Here is a 17,133-nt window from a genome sequence, read left to right as displayed (position 1 = left end):
AGCGACTAGAAATGCTTCATTATTTGGGAGACGTGCAAGTAGACATATGTCCCCTCCAGCAAACATACCTACACTGGCATGTCTGGAGTAGAATAAATTCAAAATGGGGCCCAGCAACATAGCAGGTCTATTGATCCTCTGCTCACCATACTTTAAATACAAGGTTAAGAAGGTAGTAAGATGTGTGTGTAGGGTACTTCACTATGTATGGTTATGGAGATCGAGTCTCAGACACTCACAATAACGTCCATGCACGTCCCTAGTGGGAACCAAGAGACCTTGAAAGTGAACATATTCAATATACTGGAGATAGCGTAGGAGGAAATGGTGATGTGGGATGACCTAATCTCTGTGATGGAGGCCTCAGGACATAGATCAGGTAAGAGTATTGTAGGAGGTGGTACTTCTTCTCAAGCCTTCAAAGATTGGGTAGAAATTGTGTGTCGTATAGAGACATTAAGGGGGTCATTCCTACCCTGGCGGTCTATGACCGCCAGGGTAGGTGACGGAGGAAGCACCGCCAACAGGCTGGCGGTGCTTCCGGGGGCATTCTGACTGCGGCGGTAAAGCCGCGGTCAGAAAAGGGAAGCCAGTGGTTTCCCGCCAGCTTCCCGCTGCCCCAGGGAATCCTCCACGGCGACGCTGCAAGCAGCGCCGCCATGGGGATTCCGCCCCCCTTCCCGCCAGCCTGGTTCTGGCGGTTTTCACCGCCAGAACCTGACTGGCGGGAACGGGTGTCGTGGGGGCCCCTGCAGTGCCCATGCCACTGGCATGGGCACTGCAGGGGCCCCCTAACAGGGCCCCACATAGATTTTCAGTGTCTGCGTGGCAGACACTGAAAATCGCGACGGGTGCAACTGCACCCGTCGCACCCCTTCCACTCCGCCAGCTCCATTCGGAGCCGGCATCCTCGTGGAAGGGGGTTTCCCGCTGGGCGGGCGGGCGGCCTTCTGGTGGTCGCCCGCCAGCCCAGCGGGAAACTCAGAATGACCGCCGCGGTACGGTCTTCTGGCAGTTCCCGCTTGGCGGGCGGCGACCGCCGCCCACCAATCTAGGAATGAGCCCCTAAGATTCTTATGTCTAGATACCACAGGTTACATTTTTTTATTTGTGGCACCTCACCTTGCCCCACACTAGAATATCTGTTGAGAGAGACTAAAGCCTTGCCTCATGGACACAGAGATATGCCAAATAGTGATGTCTGATCATTCTCTGATTTTGTCATCCTTACAACGAGGGACTGTCCCACTGAGGTGCGGGATGTGTAGAGAATGGTTACCTACGAAACATGACTCTTATACATTACATCAGGAAAACCATTACCAATTTCATGAACGAGAATGACATAGGGAATGTCAGTGTGTGGGTGCCAAAAGCATTGATGTATCTGGGTGTATCCATAAAGCTACTGACCTTCCTGGGTATCACAATTTGCCACCCCTGGCAGAGATACATTCTAACATTTGTGCATAGGACAGGTGGTGCTTCTTGTGACTGGAATGATTGGCCATAATGGAGATGGCAATCTTCCAAAAGATACTTTACCTTATACAAACCAAGTCAAAATTTCGGTTGTTGATTATCGATTTTGTCTGGCTGGGGAATATGCCACAAATGACTATTATACTTTATACTTCCCTGTGGAAAGTAGTGGCTTGGCTCTGCTGAATTTTACATTTTACTATGAGGCGGCTCAGCTGCAGCTTCCTGGTAAAATTTAGTTAGGAAAAAAACAGAAAGTGTTGCTTTGTGAATTATGGTTGACTTGTGGAGTGTACAGTGACAATGGGAGGTTGGGATTAGGTGGCTGTTAATAAAGGCTTCACCTCATACCCATCCTCATTTATACCCATTGCGGCAACCCAGACTTCATTCTAGGTTGTGGAGAAGGAGACTACAAATAGGCATAGGATAAGTATGTCTTACATTTAACCTTTTCGAGGATCTGAAAAAGAATTTGGTTTGACAGAGCAGGAAAGATTCTGATATCACCAGAAACTTCACAGACTTTTTAAAAATGGATGCTAAAAGGAAACCATGATGGCCATTTAATTTCTTCCAATTATAAGCTGCTAATTTGGAGCCAGCAAGCTCAGAAGACATCAGGCTAAGGGTCGTGAGAGAAAGAGCTGAGTAAGGAACTCACTAATTAAAACTGGCATTGCATTTATTAAATGACACACAAAGTCATCTGCAGAGCTAAGGGTGGGAAATTTCCATGCAAAATAGTGATGTATTGTTATTTTGATATCAAACCCTGTCTAAAATGCGTGACTTGGACTGGAGCAAACCTCATAATTGCTGCAGCAGATAGTGTGTAAAGGGTTCATTAGTACACTTACTGTGGCATTTTTTTTAACTTGCTGTCTTCTGGGAGGCTGTGTTAACAGTAATAGAGGAATAGAGAAATTCCAGGTAACAATCCCGAGAGATCCATGGGTGATAATGAGGAACTGTCGTACCCTGTGGAAAGGTCACTGATGTTCCAAAGAGGGAGATAACAGTTGAAGACCCTGGGAGCTGCCCTGCAGATGATACTAGTGCTACAAGGTACAAATAAGGCTCCCACGTGGCATGACTGGATATTTAGAAAATAAGAATTTCTAGCTATGTAAAAGATAGTGCTCTCCTTGCACAACCCAGAAGGAGTCCTTGACACAGATTTGACCCTATTTCTGACCCACAGGGTGGCAGACTTTAAAGAACCAAATTTCCTAAAATATCTAAGAATACTGCATATGATTCTACCTGTGCTCTCCCAGATGTAAAGAGATACTTGATATAAGAATTGTAGAGGTAGTCTTTTCTTATGAACACATGACTGGTCAGTTCAGTGGGTTGATGTCTTTGTGCCTCCCTTACAGCAGAAGTGACCCTGGAATCCAATACAACCAATATCCATCACCCACAACCAAAACTGCGACCCCATCCAGTTTAAACAATTAGTTCAGGGTGCGAAAGGCCATTCAAACGAAATCTTGGTCTCCCTTCGCATGGGCTACTGGAGGTCATCCAGCCGGAGGGTTCTGTTGCACTGAAAACAGACACTAGGGGAGAAGCTATTTTGGGACTTCACTGCTTTCAAGTCTCTTTGAGATCAAAATCTTTATCAGGTAAGTCCTACAAGAATAAGAACAAGAAGTCAAAGCACTTTTTAACTTCCCCACACTGGTCCAAGTCAACAGATGTAATGCGGGAACGAAGCCACAAATCTGGCCCCGCTCCCACACTTATATCACAGAGGCGGAGTCTAGGTCCACTCCCCACCTCCCAGAATTTCCCAGAGCCTCAGCGATCCCACCCAATATAAGGAACTCTATGAGGCTATGCACCTTTACGTTGGGCGAGTCAACCTCTCTGCAGCCTCCTTGGACCCTATGGGTCTGGAAGGTGCCTCAACTAGATTATCGCAGACAGGTTTGCCCTCAGCGCCAGTTGGACCCTTTGGATCTGTTCCTGCAACTTGACTGGCTCCAGTTGCGAATCCATGACCTTTTCTGGAGACTGATCCAGTGGTGTCATTGCCAGCGGTGCTGACCCCATTGTAGTTCCTGCCTCCAATGTGGAGCCGGACCAGCTTTCTCACATGTCAGATCCTGCTCCAACTAAACCAAACCTTCTGGGTCGGAGACAGTGCCTCCATTTTTTAACAGGCCCTGTGAGGAGTATGCTTAGGGTGGATGAGAATCCATATGGCTACCTTACCCCTTGAAGAGCCCTTGGCTGAGGATAGCTGGTGTGAGGATCGGGCTGATGCCAGTGGTCCGAACACCTCACCAGGTGCTGGTCTGGTCTCTCCTCTTAGTGTGGCTAGGGAGGAAGGGGCTTCTTTTGCTGTGGTGGTGCGGAGGCCATCTGAGGTCCTGGACCTTACCCTGCTCTTGGTGGTGGTCAAGACCAGTGTTTTGACAGAGGTGTTTCATCCCGGGGGAACCTCTACTTCCCTTCAATGAAGCCCTCACTGATGTCAGATTTTGGTCTTGGCCAACCCCTGCACAGGCACTGTTGTGCACAAGACAATCGCTGTTTACCACCGCCTTGCTCCTGGTGATTCAGCTTTCCACCCAGTACCCCACAACTGAGAGCATGGTCATGTAGGCCTCAACATCCATAGCTATCCTTAGGGTTGTTCCTACCACGCCACCAGCCATGAAATCCAAGAGGCCGGACATCCTCTAAAAAAAGATTTTCTCTTCCACCAGCCTTGCACTACAGTTTGTGAACAGTATATGCCTCTTTGGCTGGTACACCCACACAGTGTGGGACTTGGTCATGTAAATGTTTACCCATACTCTCTGAAGAGGCCAGGGCCATCCTGACTCAGGCTTTTGCAGACAGCGGGGATGCCAGAAAGTTCACTAAATGCTGCGGACTGGACACAACTGGATCGCTGGGTAGAGCAATTGCTTCGTTCAGAGCCACGCCTGGCTGAGGTCAACTGGCTTTTCGTGGGATGTCCAGGCAACCCTTACTTAAGAGCATGCCTTTGACAGCACTCGCCTGTTTGGCGATAAGGCAGATTTAGTGCTCCAGAACTTGGTCCTTTGTCTGATACAATACACCCTATTTGTTTACACACTCAGCTTACCTCGCTTTCAAATTTGAAATAATGTAAAACTGTGTTTTCTCCTGGAAGTTTTTGTTTCATAGAAACCTCCAGTGTATTTAGGAATATACTGATAATTGCTAGCTGTATGGGACAATTTGGATGTATACTCGCTAGAAGCATTTGAATATTGGCTTAAAGTATTTGATGAAGAGAATGCAATACAGAACCATTACTGGAAGAACTCTGAACACCATTGATTGGATTGAAAATAGGGCTAGAAAGAACTTTTATAAAAAGCTCTTCAAGGACAACTGGGCCGCCACCTGGTTATTGGGACTTTCCATGACCCAACGCCAGACTCATTTTGTCTTCTGCTCCTTCCGTGGCAACTGTAGGGCTACCAGCCACATCAATTTCCACCCAGCCAACATGTCCCACAAACTCTTACCCTCAACCCCAGCCCCCTGTCCTTCCATGACCACAGACACAGCTCCCACAAGCCTAGTGGGTCATAAAGTCAGAGATCTGCCCAGTTCACCACCCCCCAAGCAGACGCAGCCTCCAAACCTCTTTAACATGCCCTCATGACGTTACGAGCAACCAGTTGGTGACAGGATCCTGCACCACCTGCCCTGCTGGCAGTCTGTAACTTTAGACAATTAGCTGCACCAAATTGTTCAGCAGTGTACTTCCTTCTATTAAAAAAGCAGCTCCCTGAGGGCTTGCAAGCTCATTACACCAGAGCCAAAGCTGAGATTACTGATTTAGCTTGATGAGTCCCAGTCCTGGACATTTGTCTGGCTGTAGGCCCTTAGTTTCTGCACACTAGTAAATCAGCCTTCTGATGTGACTCCATGCTTCTGGCATGGAAAAAGCCACATAAAGGAACTGATGTCAGCGCGCCTTATGGTGACGCACCTATGTAGACACCGCACACATCATATCACCCAGCATGGACAATGCTGATGCATAGCCAGTCAGCACCACCTACCTGCATACACAGATACTGCTCAAGATTTTCCGGATCCAGTCTGAAGTCTGAAGTCTGAGGTAAGGAATCTGCAACTAGATAGAGTCTCTGATGAGACGTTAACAAAGGTAAGTAATTTGTTCATCATGTCCACTACTTTAAACAATGACAGTCTGAAGGGAAACCATTGACCTGTGCAGTCCATATCTTTTATACCATATGGATACGAGCCAACCTGCATGTATGTGAACACACACACACACACACACACACACACACAAGTGCATGCCATACATATTAAAAGGAACCCCATTTAATGAATATAGTAGTAGCAAAAAGGGCTGTTGGTCTACTGAGAGTCTTCTCCCATGCCAGCGGAAAAGATGTTCAGTCTCAGCAGACAGGTGCAATGAAGCCAATAGCTTACAATGACAACTTCTGGCTAGAATTTTCCTCTAACGTATAGGGGGCAGAAAGGTGTTTTTATAATAAAACATCTGATGTACTGAGAATACTGCCCTAACGTAAGAATACATATGTTTCCATGAAATACCAGGGAATGTGATGTTCCCTTTTGTACCAACAACAATATCGTGTACAGCCTTGAGTAAGCACAGAGTAAAGATTGTAGGAAGCTGGCCTGGTGTGTGGTGAGCACCTATGGTGCTATCACATTACGCCAGGTCCAGGTATCCCCTATTATTGAAGTGTAGGCAGTGTCTAGGAAGCCAGGGCCCTCTAGAGGTAGCTGTGAATGAGCAGCCAAGACTTATTTAGGAGACATGCAAAGCTTAAGCAATACCACTATAGTCAAACAGCACTATCACACATGAAAGAACCACACAGTGTTAAAAAAATAAAGGTACTTTATTAGGGTAACACAAACACTAGAATACTAATAGGCAGTCCCCCAATTGGAAGTAAGTAAACACTATTATATACACATTAGCAATCAGTAAAGAGCATAATAAGCACAAAGCATTGGCAAAAGCAATAGAAAACAGTGTAGGCCCTAGGGGAGGGTAAAACCATATACTAAGAAAGTGGAATGCAGGATGCAGTCCCCACCCACGGATGTGGAATCGGTAGAGGGGAGCTGGAGGATCTAGGAACCCCAAGAGGTGAGTACCAGAGTGACCCCCAGCGACCAGGAGAGCAGAGGTAAGTACCTGGTTTTCCCCAAACCCAGCAGGAGGACTTTGGGAAAGGATTGTGCAAGACCCAAACAAGACTGGAAGAACCCAAAGGTGGATTCTGGCAGAAGAGGACCTGCAAAGAAAGGGGACCAGGTCCAGTTCATGAAGAAGTGTCTGGTTGTGGCTGGAGCCACTACCCACCCCCCAACACCAGCTATGCAGCACAAGAGATGATAAGGAGGTCCTGAAGTGATGCAGTTGGTGTCCCACGCCGGCTGTAGGGTTGCAGTGGGCCAGTGGTGCTGGAAGACCACCAACAAGCCTTGGCAAATGTAAAAGAAGAGGAATACGAGTTGCAAGGCTGAAGAGGACCAAAAAGGCCCAGGGGATTCGACTCAAGGAGGGGAGTCCGGGGTGACCCTCAGCAGTCGAGAGAATCACAAGAAGAGGAGACAGCCCCCACCGGCAACCCACTGGCAGCAGGCACAGCAATCGCAGTGAGGCCCACTCAGCACACCTGAAGAGGAGTCCCACGTCCCTGGAGCAGCAGAGAGGAGACTGTGCTTGGCACAAAGAAGTGCTGGGGCTAGGGCTACACGAAGCCTGAAGATCCCTTGGAGGAGCAAACAAGCCTTGGTAGCTGCTAGAGTGGCAGTACACAGGGTACTGTCCTGCAAGAAGAGGCAAGTGCTTACGATCTTCCAAGTTGGAAAGCTGGCAGAGAGGATCAAGCAGACCACTCCAGACTATGATCTGTGATGCATGGTCCACGCAGCTCTGGAGGACAGAAGATCCACGCAGCCGGTCGTCGTTGCAGTTGGTGCCTGCAGATGCAGGGAAGTGACTCCTTCACTCCAAGGGAGATTCCTGCTTACTTCTTGGTGCATGCTGGAGTCTCGTCGACCTCAGAAGATTCACAGCCGGGGAAATGTTGCAGTTGCTGGGAGGAGCCGGAGAAACAATGTTGCAAAGTGGAGTCGTTGCTGAAGTTGCGGATTGTTGGTTGCTGTAGAGTCCGTTTGTGGTTCCAAGGGCCAGAAGATTAAGTAAACGATGCAGAGGAGTCCTGCTGGAATCTTGCATGGCGAATCTGAGAACTGACCCAGAGGGAGGGATTTGTCACCTAGCAGGGTGACTACCTATCAGGAGGGGGCTGTGACATCAGCTACCTGACCAGGCCACTTCAATGCTACCAGGGGCCTCTGCCCCCTCTGGATTGAAGCTGGCAGAATCAAGTGGCCACCTGGAGGAGCTCTTGGCACCACCCATGGGGTGATGATGGACAGGGGAGTGGTCATTCCCCATACCTTTGTCCAGTTTTGTGTCAGAGCAGGGTCCAGGCGGCCCTGACTGTTGAAAACTGGTTTATGCAAGGAGAGAACCAAATGTGCCCTTCAAAGCATACCGATGGCTTGGGGAGGCTACCCCTTCCAAGCCATGTAACACCTGTTTCCAAAGAAGAGGGTGTTACCTCCCTCTCCCACTGTAAATCCAATGTTTTGCCTTCCTCTGGTCAAGTAGCAGGAGGGCAGAAACCTGTCTGTGGGGTGACAGCAGCTCAGGCTGCCCAGAAAACCCCAGAAGACTGGTAGGAGCAATGCTGGAGGTCCTCTAAGAAGCTCCCAGAGTACATGGAATCATACAACCAATATTGGCAACAGTATTGGGGTATGAGTCTGGCATGTTTGATGCCAAACATGCCCAGGTTCGGAGTTACCATTATGTAGCTGGACAGAGTGACCATCATGTCCAGTACACGGGTAAAATGGCTTCTCCGCACTTATGAAGTCCAATGTAATGGAGCAGGAGTTCGTAGGGGCACCTCTGCTCATTTAGGGGTGCCCTCACAGATAGGTACCTGCATCCTGCCCTCTGGACTAGGAGGACCTACCATAGGGGTGACTAACGGTGAGCTGGTGCATGGCTTGTGGTGAAAGGGTGCATGCACCTGTTTAGGCAAGCTGCAATGGCAGCCCTGCTGACACATTTTGTATGGGCTCCCATGGGTGGCACAATACATGCTGCAGAGCCCATGTGGAACCCCTGATGCCCTGGGTATCTAAGCACCATATACTAATGACTTATATGGGGGCACCAGTATGCCAATTGTGGGATGTGCAAAGTCCTAAGCAACCAAATTTAGAGGGAGAGAGCACAATCACTGGGTTGTTAGAAGGATCCCAGTGAAAACAGTCAAAGCATACTGATAGCAGGTAACAAGTGGGGATAACCATGCCAAAAAAGATTGACTTTCCTACAAAGATGTTGTGCTAAGAAATTAAAACAATTTCTAAGCAGAGCGAACAACAGATAAAAGAATAAAAACATCACCACAGAATGAGGTTTCTGCTAAAATAATAACATTAATTGTTTTCTAGGCTAAAGGGCACAAGCTGCAGGCCTAGGCCTAAAATAATGTGCCTATAAAATGATGCTAAAGTAACCTCATGGCAAACTGGTATGGTATGAAGTCGAGGACAGCAGGCTGCCACCTGTTTTGTGGGTGTAGATAGTAAAAGCCCAGTACTCCAGAAACTAGAATTAGCTGCCACCAATTGATAGTCAACTCAGTGCTTAGTATTAAGGACAGCAACAATCCTCAACTATGTGTTGTGGAGGGAGAGGGAACACTTTGGTTATGCCCTCTTTTAGCAGAGCTTTAGCTCTGGTGTTAAACAGCTCTTGTTAACAAGTGGACAACCTACATTTGACACCCATATTGGTATGTTCACTGGAGAACAACAAAAATCAGAAATGCACATACAGGGCAGCACAGCTTTTCATCTTACAGTTACAATGTTGTAGTTTCTTAGCAGTTACTTGTTCAATATGATATTATTGCATTAGAGCAGTTTCCCAGTGCTGGCTTATTGCATTTGCTTTGTCTCAGGATGTAGCCAGATGGTGACACCTATTTATTTGTTACACTAGGCCTTGCAGTGGTGCCAGTTTTTCACTGCAGTCTGTTTGGTTTGCTTGGTCTTGCGATGCTGATGTTCTTAACACTTGTTTCATGGGTTTGGTAGGTCTTTTAAATGTGCAATTCTTCAGGGTTATTTTTTGGCTTGGCTCACTTTGTAAAAGTATGAGATATTTCAAGCCTTTTTGTTTGGTTCTCTTGGTCTTGCACCTTTGACTTTTCATCTTACCCGATTTTAGGTTCACTTACTTCATCACATCTATTTCTTTGGATGGGTTGGTATTGCGGTGTTGTTGCTTTGCTGAATTTGCAATGTCTTGCACTTTTGCAGCTCACTCATGTAGGAAGCTGGCTCTGTAAATACTATACCAAAATGAGGTATAGTGTGTACAGGGTCCCGGGGTTCCCCAGAGGCTTAACAGAGGCTAAAGTAGATAATACTAATGCTCTCTTTTGTGGTAGTGTGGTCGAGCAGTTGGGCTTATCAGAGGGTAGTGTAAAGCATTAGTTGTACATACACAGTGAAGAAATGAGGCACACACTCAATGACAAACTCCAGGCCAATTGTTTTGTATAGCAAAAATATGTTTTCTTACTTTATTTCCAGAACAAGAAGGTTTTTGTTGCAGGTAAGCACAGGTGTCAATAGTTATCAAGCATATGCATCAAATGCACTTTGTGTTTTGAAGGTAAAGCAGTTTTCAAGTAAGTAATTATTTTCTATTTCAAAAGTTGCCACTTAATGCAATTTTTCATAGGTGTCATTCGAGTCCTACGGGTGAGAAATGTGTAAGCATGATTAACAGGTAAGTATACGACTTGGGATTCCAGTCTTCGGGGGTTAGGATGTCCACGGGTCAAAGTTTAGGCTGACCTCTAAAGTGGACCACCAGCAACACGTTGGGTTTACAATTGAATCCTATGGGGGTGCTCGATAGAAAGCAGATTGGAGGTAAGTACACGCGACTCCAGGACACAGGCCTGGGGGTTTCGGTCAGCACCAGGGGTGGGGGGGGGGGGGGTGCACAGGTTCACATCAAACCTACACCCTCATTGGTTCAGGGACTGCCGGGTGCAAACACAAAGCTGTGCGCCCTGTGATTTTCAATGGGGTGACCCCAGGGGTCACAAAAGATGCTGCAAGCTGGGTCCAGGGGGTTGGTTCTGCAATCCAAAGGCTGGACAGGTAGGGGAGGCGCCCACTGGACAATTCTCCAAGGCCAGGGGGTTGCAGGTGCAGGAGTCTCCTTGGTGTCAGGTACCTTCGTTGTATCGGGTCAAGGTCAGGAAGGTCGTCTGGATTCAGGCTGTAGGCATTGTTGTGTTGGTCAGGAGGGGGTCAACCCAGGGTGGACTCAAGGTTGGAATTGCCTGGGGACCTTTTCTGGAATGGTGGTCCACCTGGACTCGGGACGTGGGGTTCGGGTGCAGAGTGGGCAGGGCTCGTCGGTTCAGGGCAGTTCTGGAGTCCTTTTTGGAGGTTTATTCTGGAAAGGGCTGCTGTCCTTGAGAGTTCTTGGTCCTCTGCAGGGCAGGCAGTCCCCTGGGAGTTTGTAGAGGTTGCTGGTCCTGCAGAATGCATTATCTTCTTGGAGCAAGAGCCTTTGAAGCTGCAGACAGGCCTGTAGGGCTGGGACCAAGTCAGTTGTTGTCCGGAGTCTTCTCTGCTGGGGTCGGTCTAGCAGTCCTTTCTTCTTGAGGTTGCCAGACATCTGGTGAGTAACTTTCAGGGGAGTACCTAAATACTAGATTTAGGGGCATTGCAGGGTGCAGTAACCAATTGCTGCTGTCCCTGAGGGTAGGTACACCCTTTGTTTGCCCACTCCCTTTGGGAAGGGGGCACACTCCTAACACTATTGGTCCCTATCCTCCAAAACAAGATGGAGGATTCTGCAAGAAGGGGGGATCACTTCAGCTCCGGACCCATTAAGGGTGGTCCTAGCTGCTTTGGTCACTCCTCCCTGTTTTACCTAATTTCCCTGCTGGACCTGCTGCCAAAAGTGGGGCTTGGTCAGGGGGCAGGCTTCCCCACTAGCTGGAGTGGCCTGGGGCACTGTTACAGGAGACCTGAGCCTTTGAGGCTCACTGCCAAGTGTTGCTGTTCCTGGAGGGGGGGAGGTGTGAAGCACCTCCACTCAGAGAAGGCTCTCACCCAATGGGGTCAGAAACTTGTCTGTGAGTGGCATTAAAGGGTTGGGTAAAATACAGGTGGCATCTCTAAGATGTCCTCTGTGTGCATTTTGCAAAACATCCAACACAGTGTGGGTTTATTGTGCTGAGAAGTTTGATACCAAACGTCTCAGTCTTCAGTGAGGCCATCATAGAGAAGTGGAGTTCGTAATGACAAATTCTCAGTCCATGTACTTAATATGACCATACTGCACTTACAATGTCTAAGAATGGACTTCGACACTATAGGGGCATATTGCTCATGCAGCTATGCCCTCACCTGTGGTATAGTGCACCCTGCCTTAGGGGCTGTAAGGCATGCTAGTGTGGTGACTTACCCATTGCACAGGCAGTGGTTTGTGGGCATGTCACCCTGGAAGGGATGCCATGTCGACTTTATCTTTTTCTCCCCACCAGCACACACAGTCTGCAATGGCAGTGTGCATGTGCTTGGTGGATCCCTTAGGGTGGTGCAATACATGCTGCAGCCCTTAGGGACCCTCCCTGGTCACAAAGTGCTTGGCACCACTTGTACCTTTTACAAGGGACTTAGATGTGTTCGGGGGGGGGGGAGGCTATTGTGGAAACAATGGTCCAGTTTAAGTAAGGAACCCTGGTGCTGGGGCCTGGTTAGCAGGATCCCAGAACACACTCAAAGTTAGCATCAGTAAGAGGCAAAAAGTGTGGGAAGGGATAACCATGCCAAAAGGGGCACTTTCCTACAACTGACAGTTTGTATTTGGGACTGCCTGATCTTAAAATGGCATTGGTTTGTGCAGTGCTGTGTTGAAGTAGTTTGGTCTTGTTATGTGTTGATTGCAGACACTGGTTTATTTTGTCTGTGTGGCAGATTCAGGTCTGTGGGTTTTCAGTAACTGTTCAATTCATTAGTCTTGTTGCACAGTCTGGGATGGTTTAATTTATTTGTTATTTTCCAATGCATGTTTCGGTCACCTCTTCCTGCCCCTCTTAAGAATGGTGGCAGGGTATTCCAACACTCTGTGATAAACTTTTTGTCACTTCTTCCAGCTCCATGGTAATTCGTGATTTGACTCTACGAAGTGCAGCAAGCTTTGGATCATTCCATCTTATCCGACTTCTCTATGATGAGTACATGTACTATCTCATTGAACACCGTGTGGCCCAGGCGAAGGGGGAAACACCGATCGCTGTCATGGGAGAGGTATGTGAATACTGGTACATACGGCCTTATTGTGCTTATTTGAGGGTGAGGACCACTGAAAGGTGGGACACTGTTTAATGACATGCATTAAATGTGGTGTTGAGGATAGGAAATTGGATTATTAGTTGCAACGGATGTGAGTCCTTCACAAGTAAGTCCACAATTGTCTTTTTACTGAGACCCAAGTACCCCATTGTAGTACATTGACTTTCTCATGGTAGTGAAGCAGAGCAGTCCAAGACTTACTCAGGGTAGGTGCTGTGGGCTAGTGACTCTAGCTCACTGGTATGCAATACTCAATAGATCATTGTCTAGTCAGTGCTTTTTCTTTTAGGACCAATTCTGTTTTCTCTCAATCCCTGACGAGATTTGTTAATTGGTGTCGATCAGCATCATGTGTGTTGGGCGGACGTGTGCAGTAGCATACGATATTTGTGACATGTTGGCTTGTTAAATTTGGTGGAGAGGAGAGATATGAAGGAGGCCCAAGACTATTAATTTGTGTCCAATTTGTTCTCCATAGATGAAGTTAGCTTTTCCATGGCTAGCATGTGCCATTTTCAGTGTAGCCAACTGGTGTGGTTAGGGACTCTATCCGAGCTCCCGAGGGACAGTACTGCTTGGTGCTGCGCCCCTAGCACCATCGCCATTTGCTGATTTTTTTTAGGGACTTAATATGGTAGGTTAATGGATTGGGTAGGCTCAGCAGGACATACACTGGGAGCCACAGGACTTAAGTGTCAAATAATTTATATCCAGGACAGTGGCCCAGTATCAAGACAGTTTTGGCAGTTCCAGAGTAGTTGCAACAAAGTTCCTGTGCCTCCGGAGCCCCCCAAATGGGACAAGGCATATTTAACAACAGAAAGAAGAAACAGGCTCAAGCTTCTAGCAAAGAAATTAATGAAAAGAAAGCACTTTTCTGTTTGCCTGTTCAAGTCCCTTTTAGGGATGATGTAATCTTGCATTCCATGGGTCCTATTTTGTAGTCTTTGAATGCAGCCTCTGCAGGAAGAGCTGGACAAACAATGGCTGCAAACTCAAGGCTCATTCGAAGATATAATCCACATCACTCTGAACATGAGGACAGCTCTTCCTTGGTGCACTCAGGAGACAAATCTCTTGGCAGGATTACATTTCCTACCACAAATCACCAGTTTCATTGTCACGGCAGTTACCTCCCTGGAAAAGTGGGGAAATCACCTCTGGGATATGAAGATCAGTGGCAAGTGGGCTCTGTACCAGATAAATCTTCACATAAATCTCCTAGAACTCAAAGCTGTATCTTTGAGTCTTCAGTCTTTTCTTCCCAGAATATAGGAATCATCAGTACTGATGTGCCGGGATGATACCACCAAGGTGCACTATTTCAACAAAAAGGGTAGTACAAAATCTCAAGCATTGTCTCAAGAAGCCCAAATGATTTGGAAATGGGCACTCCAACACCAAATAAAACTCAAAGCAGAACATGTCCCAGGTACACACACCATTCTAGTGGATATGTTGACCGGAAGGAAAAACAGCTACTGCAAATGGGAGCTCAAGCAGAACACTTTAAACAATATCTTGTATCAATGGGGAAAACCCAATCCAGACCTATTTGCAACTGAGCAAAATTGAAAATGCCAATTCTACGCAAGTTGGCATCCAGGATTGTGGGAGAATGCGTTTTTGCTAGCATGGTCAAAACTCTTTGCTTATGCTTTCCCCCCTGATACCATTCAACCCAAATATTTTAAGCAAAATGAAGAGAGAACCATGCTGAATACTTCTAATCTTCCTAAAATGGCCCAGCCAACATTGTTTCACCAAACTACTCCTGTCAGAGAAGTGTCACATTCAGCTAAAACATTTACCCAAATTGCTGACAATGAACCGCAATCAAATACTTCATCTGGATCTGACTTTCCTAAAATTGTCGGTATGGCTCCTAAACACAATGAATTTGCATTCTTGAGCATCCCACAAGACTGTAAAGTAATTCTATAAAGCTGATTCTACCAGAAGTTGAAAATTCATCCTATAACAGCACCACCAGAGCAGATTCTGCTGTATCTGTTGCATTTAGCTAAGACAATCAATGAAAGTGCACTTAACTATGCCTTCTGTGTGGGCAAGTAGGATTATCAAAGAGTTTCTTAAAGGAATTTTTAGGGCTCTTTCCTCCAGTAAAACAACCTTCTTTCCACCGGCAACTTAATACAGTGCTTTCGCAATTGATGAAGGTTCTATTTGAACCCATTCACAAAGCTGAGATGAAATTTCTGTCATAGGAAATGGCACTGTTATTAGCTCTGATGTCAGAAGAGTTAGTGAAATGGAGGCTTTACAGTTAAGGAGCCATTTATGCAGCTCGAGAATAATAGAGTAATTATAAAGACTAATCCCCGATTCATTCCAACGATTCCAGCATCATTTCACTTCAATGAGCCAAGAGTCTTAAAAACTTTCTTCCCAAAACAGCAAGACATGGGAGAAAGGTCATTACCTAAAAAAGATGTCTAAAGTTCTACTTGGACAGGACATAACACCATGAGCACACTCAACAGGAGGTAGCTCTATGTCAACTGCTCTTTTTGCTGGTGTGTCTCATCGGGACATTTGTAAAACAGCCACATGGAAAAGTGCTTCTTCCCTCCACCCAGGCACTGGTCAGGGAATTGCTTCAGTCCTCGGGGATGGGGACCCTTTACTCATGTGCCAGTCCCAGGGAGATGAGGAACCCAGGGTAAAACAGTGTTCAGGGAAGAGGCCTGCACACCCCCTCTCCCACCTAAAAATGTATCAGTGTGATGCTGGCTTACCCCTAGGCTATTTTGAGGAAATAGAGCGTATCGCTATGTACTTGAGCATTCATTTTTCTCCCTTGTGAACAGATTTTCCAGGCCCATTTTCCTAGTCCTGAAGGTCCAATTTGTAGGTTGGTAAGCTCATTTGGCTCCTCGTGGTCAGCCCTATCTGCAAGGAGTCTTTTCCTCAAGTCTCCTGTCTTCTGAAGGGGCACTTCTGGCAAAAAGAAGGATTTTTACTGCTCCCCGCGAAAAGGCCTGTCATCTGCCTAGGCTCCTGGTGCTCTGTCCTGCTTGGAGGCATATTTTACAGCTTCTCCATAACCAGCCAGAACACTCTCACTGCCACTCTCCCTAGGTCCCAAAGCCTCCTGGTTTCTTGACGGGCGTCTGTATATATAGGCAAAGTCAAGGGCCAGTATACAGAAGTCCCAGGAGAACCATCCAGGGGATCCCTCAGCAGGTCCATTCCTCTGAGGGACTGTTCCTCAGTGTGCATATTGTGGTCAGTGCCACTGGCCTTGGAGAGGCCCATCCTAGTCCTAGTCGGCAGCTAGAATCAAATCCCAAAGACCATCCTTGCAGGGCACTAGGTGGCTTTTATTTCCAGGAGGCATTCTTTTGCTGTTGTCACTGTCAGGTCCAATGTCTTCTCATCTCTCTCTCTCTTGTACAGGGGTTTGTAAGTGAGGGGTGGAACTTTTAGAAGACAGGCACCCCTGGCCATTCTGATGTCCACATCATCGGTCCATCTCTGTCCCAACCCTCCTGCACAGCATTCTGGGATAATGCAATATGGCAACTTCAGGTTGTCTGTGGAAATAGTTTCCCTGAAAGACTAAGCTCTGTCTCTAGCTGACATAGCTGCCTGTTCCCATCTCACTAAAACTTCAAAGGGGAGCCCCTGGTGTGTTGGCTCCAGAGGTCTGGCTTTCCTCCTTTGTTCCTTTGTGAATGGGCTGTCCCAGCTAATTAACAGGTGCACATTTCCCCCACCCCTTCCTTTTCCAAGAACTATGTCAGGCATTGTTAATGGCTCTACTATGTGGGGAGGCCTTTGATCCTGCTGCTACAGAGCAGCGTAATAAACTTTGCCCGGGAGGGAGAAAAGGCCTGGAATCTGATTATGAGCTTAGCCAAGGAAATTCTTAAATTGCCATAAAGAGTATATGTATGATGTTAGGGACTGTAAATCTAGACTTGGACTTCATCGTCACTCCTAGATGATACCCCTGCTGGTCTCTGTAGGCCTAAGTGGAGCAAAATTGTACTTTACTCCAGTGTTGGAACTTTCATAGATTCACATGCTTGAATCATTCCCCGTCGTCGAGATGGGAGTCCCGGTACAATTTTCACAAGTAATGTTAAGACATATTAACAGAGAAAAAGGCCCTAGGCCTCTTCAATTTCATAGTCT

General features: G+C 47.1%; 1 protein-coding gene across 4 annotated transcripts in view; it reads left to right on the top strand.

Moving 5' to 3' along the window:
* Window positions 1–17,133, top strand: part of RFX1 (regulatory factor X1) — a 788,791-nt gene that overhangs the window by 753,209 nt on the left and 18,449 nt on the right. For all 4 annotated transcript variants that reach the window (XM_069230453.1, XM_069230451.1, XM_069230454.1 and 1 more), the window contains one exon: window positions 12,774–12,927. In XM_069230453.1, coding sequence (XP_069086554.1) covers window positions 12,774–12,927 — 154 coding nt within the window. The remainder of the gene's footprint in view (window positions 1–12,773; window positions 12,928–17,133) is intronic.

The sequence above is a fragment of the Pleurodeles waltl genome, chromosome 4_2 (genome assembly GCF_031143425.1).
Source record: "Pleurodeles waltl isolate 20211129_DDA chromosome 4_2, aPleWal1.hap1.20221129, whole genome shotgun sequence".
In the NCBI taxonomy this organism is placed as follows: Eukaryota; Metazoa; Chordata; class Amphibia; order Caudata; family Salamandridae; genus Pleurodeles; species Pleurodeles waltl.
Note: the sequence above shows the minus strand (reverse complement) of the source record. Positions and strands in the feature narration are given on the sequence as shown.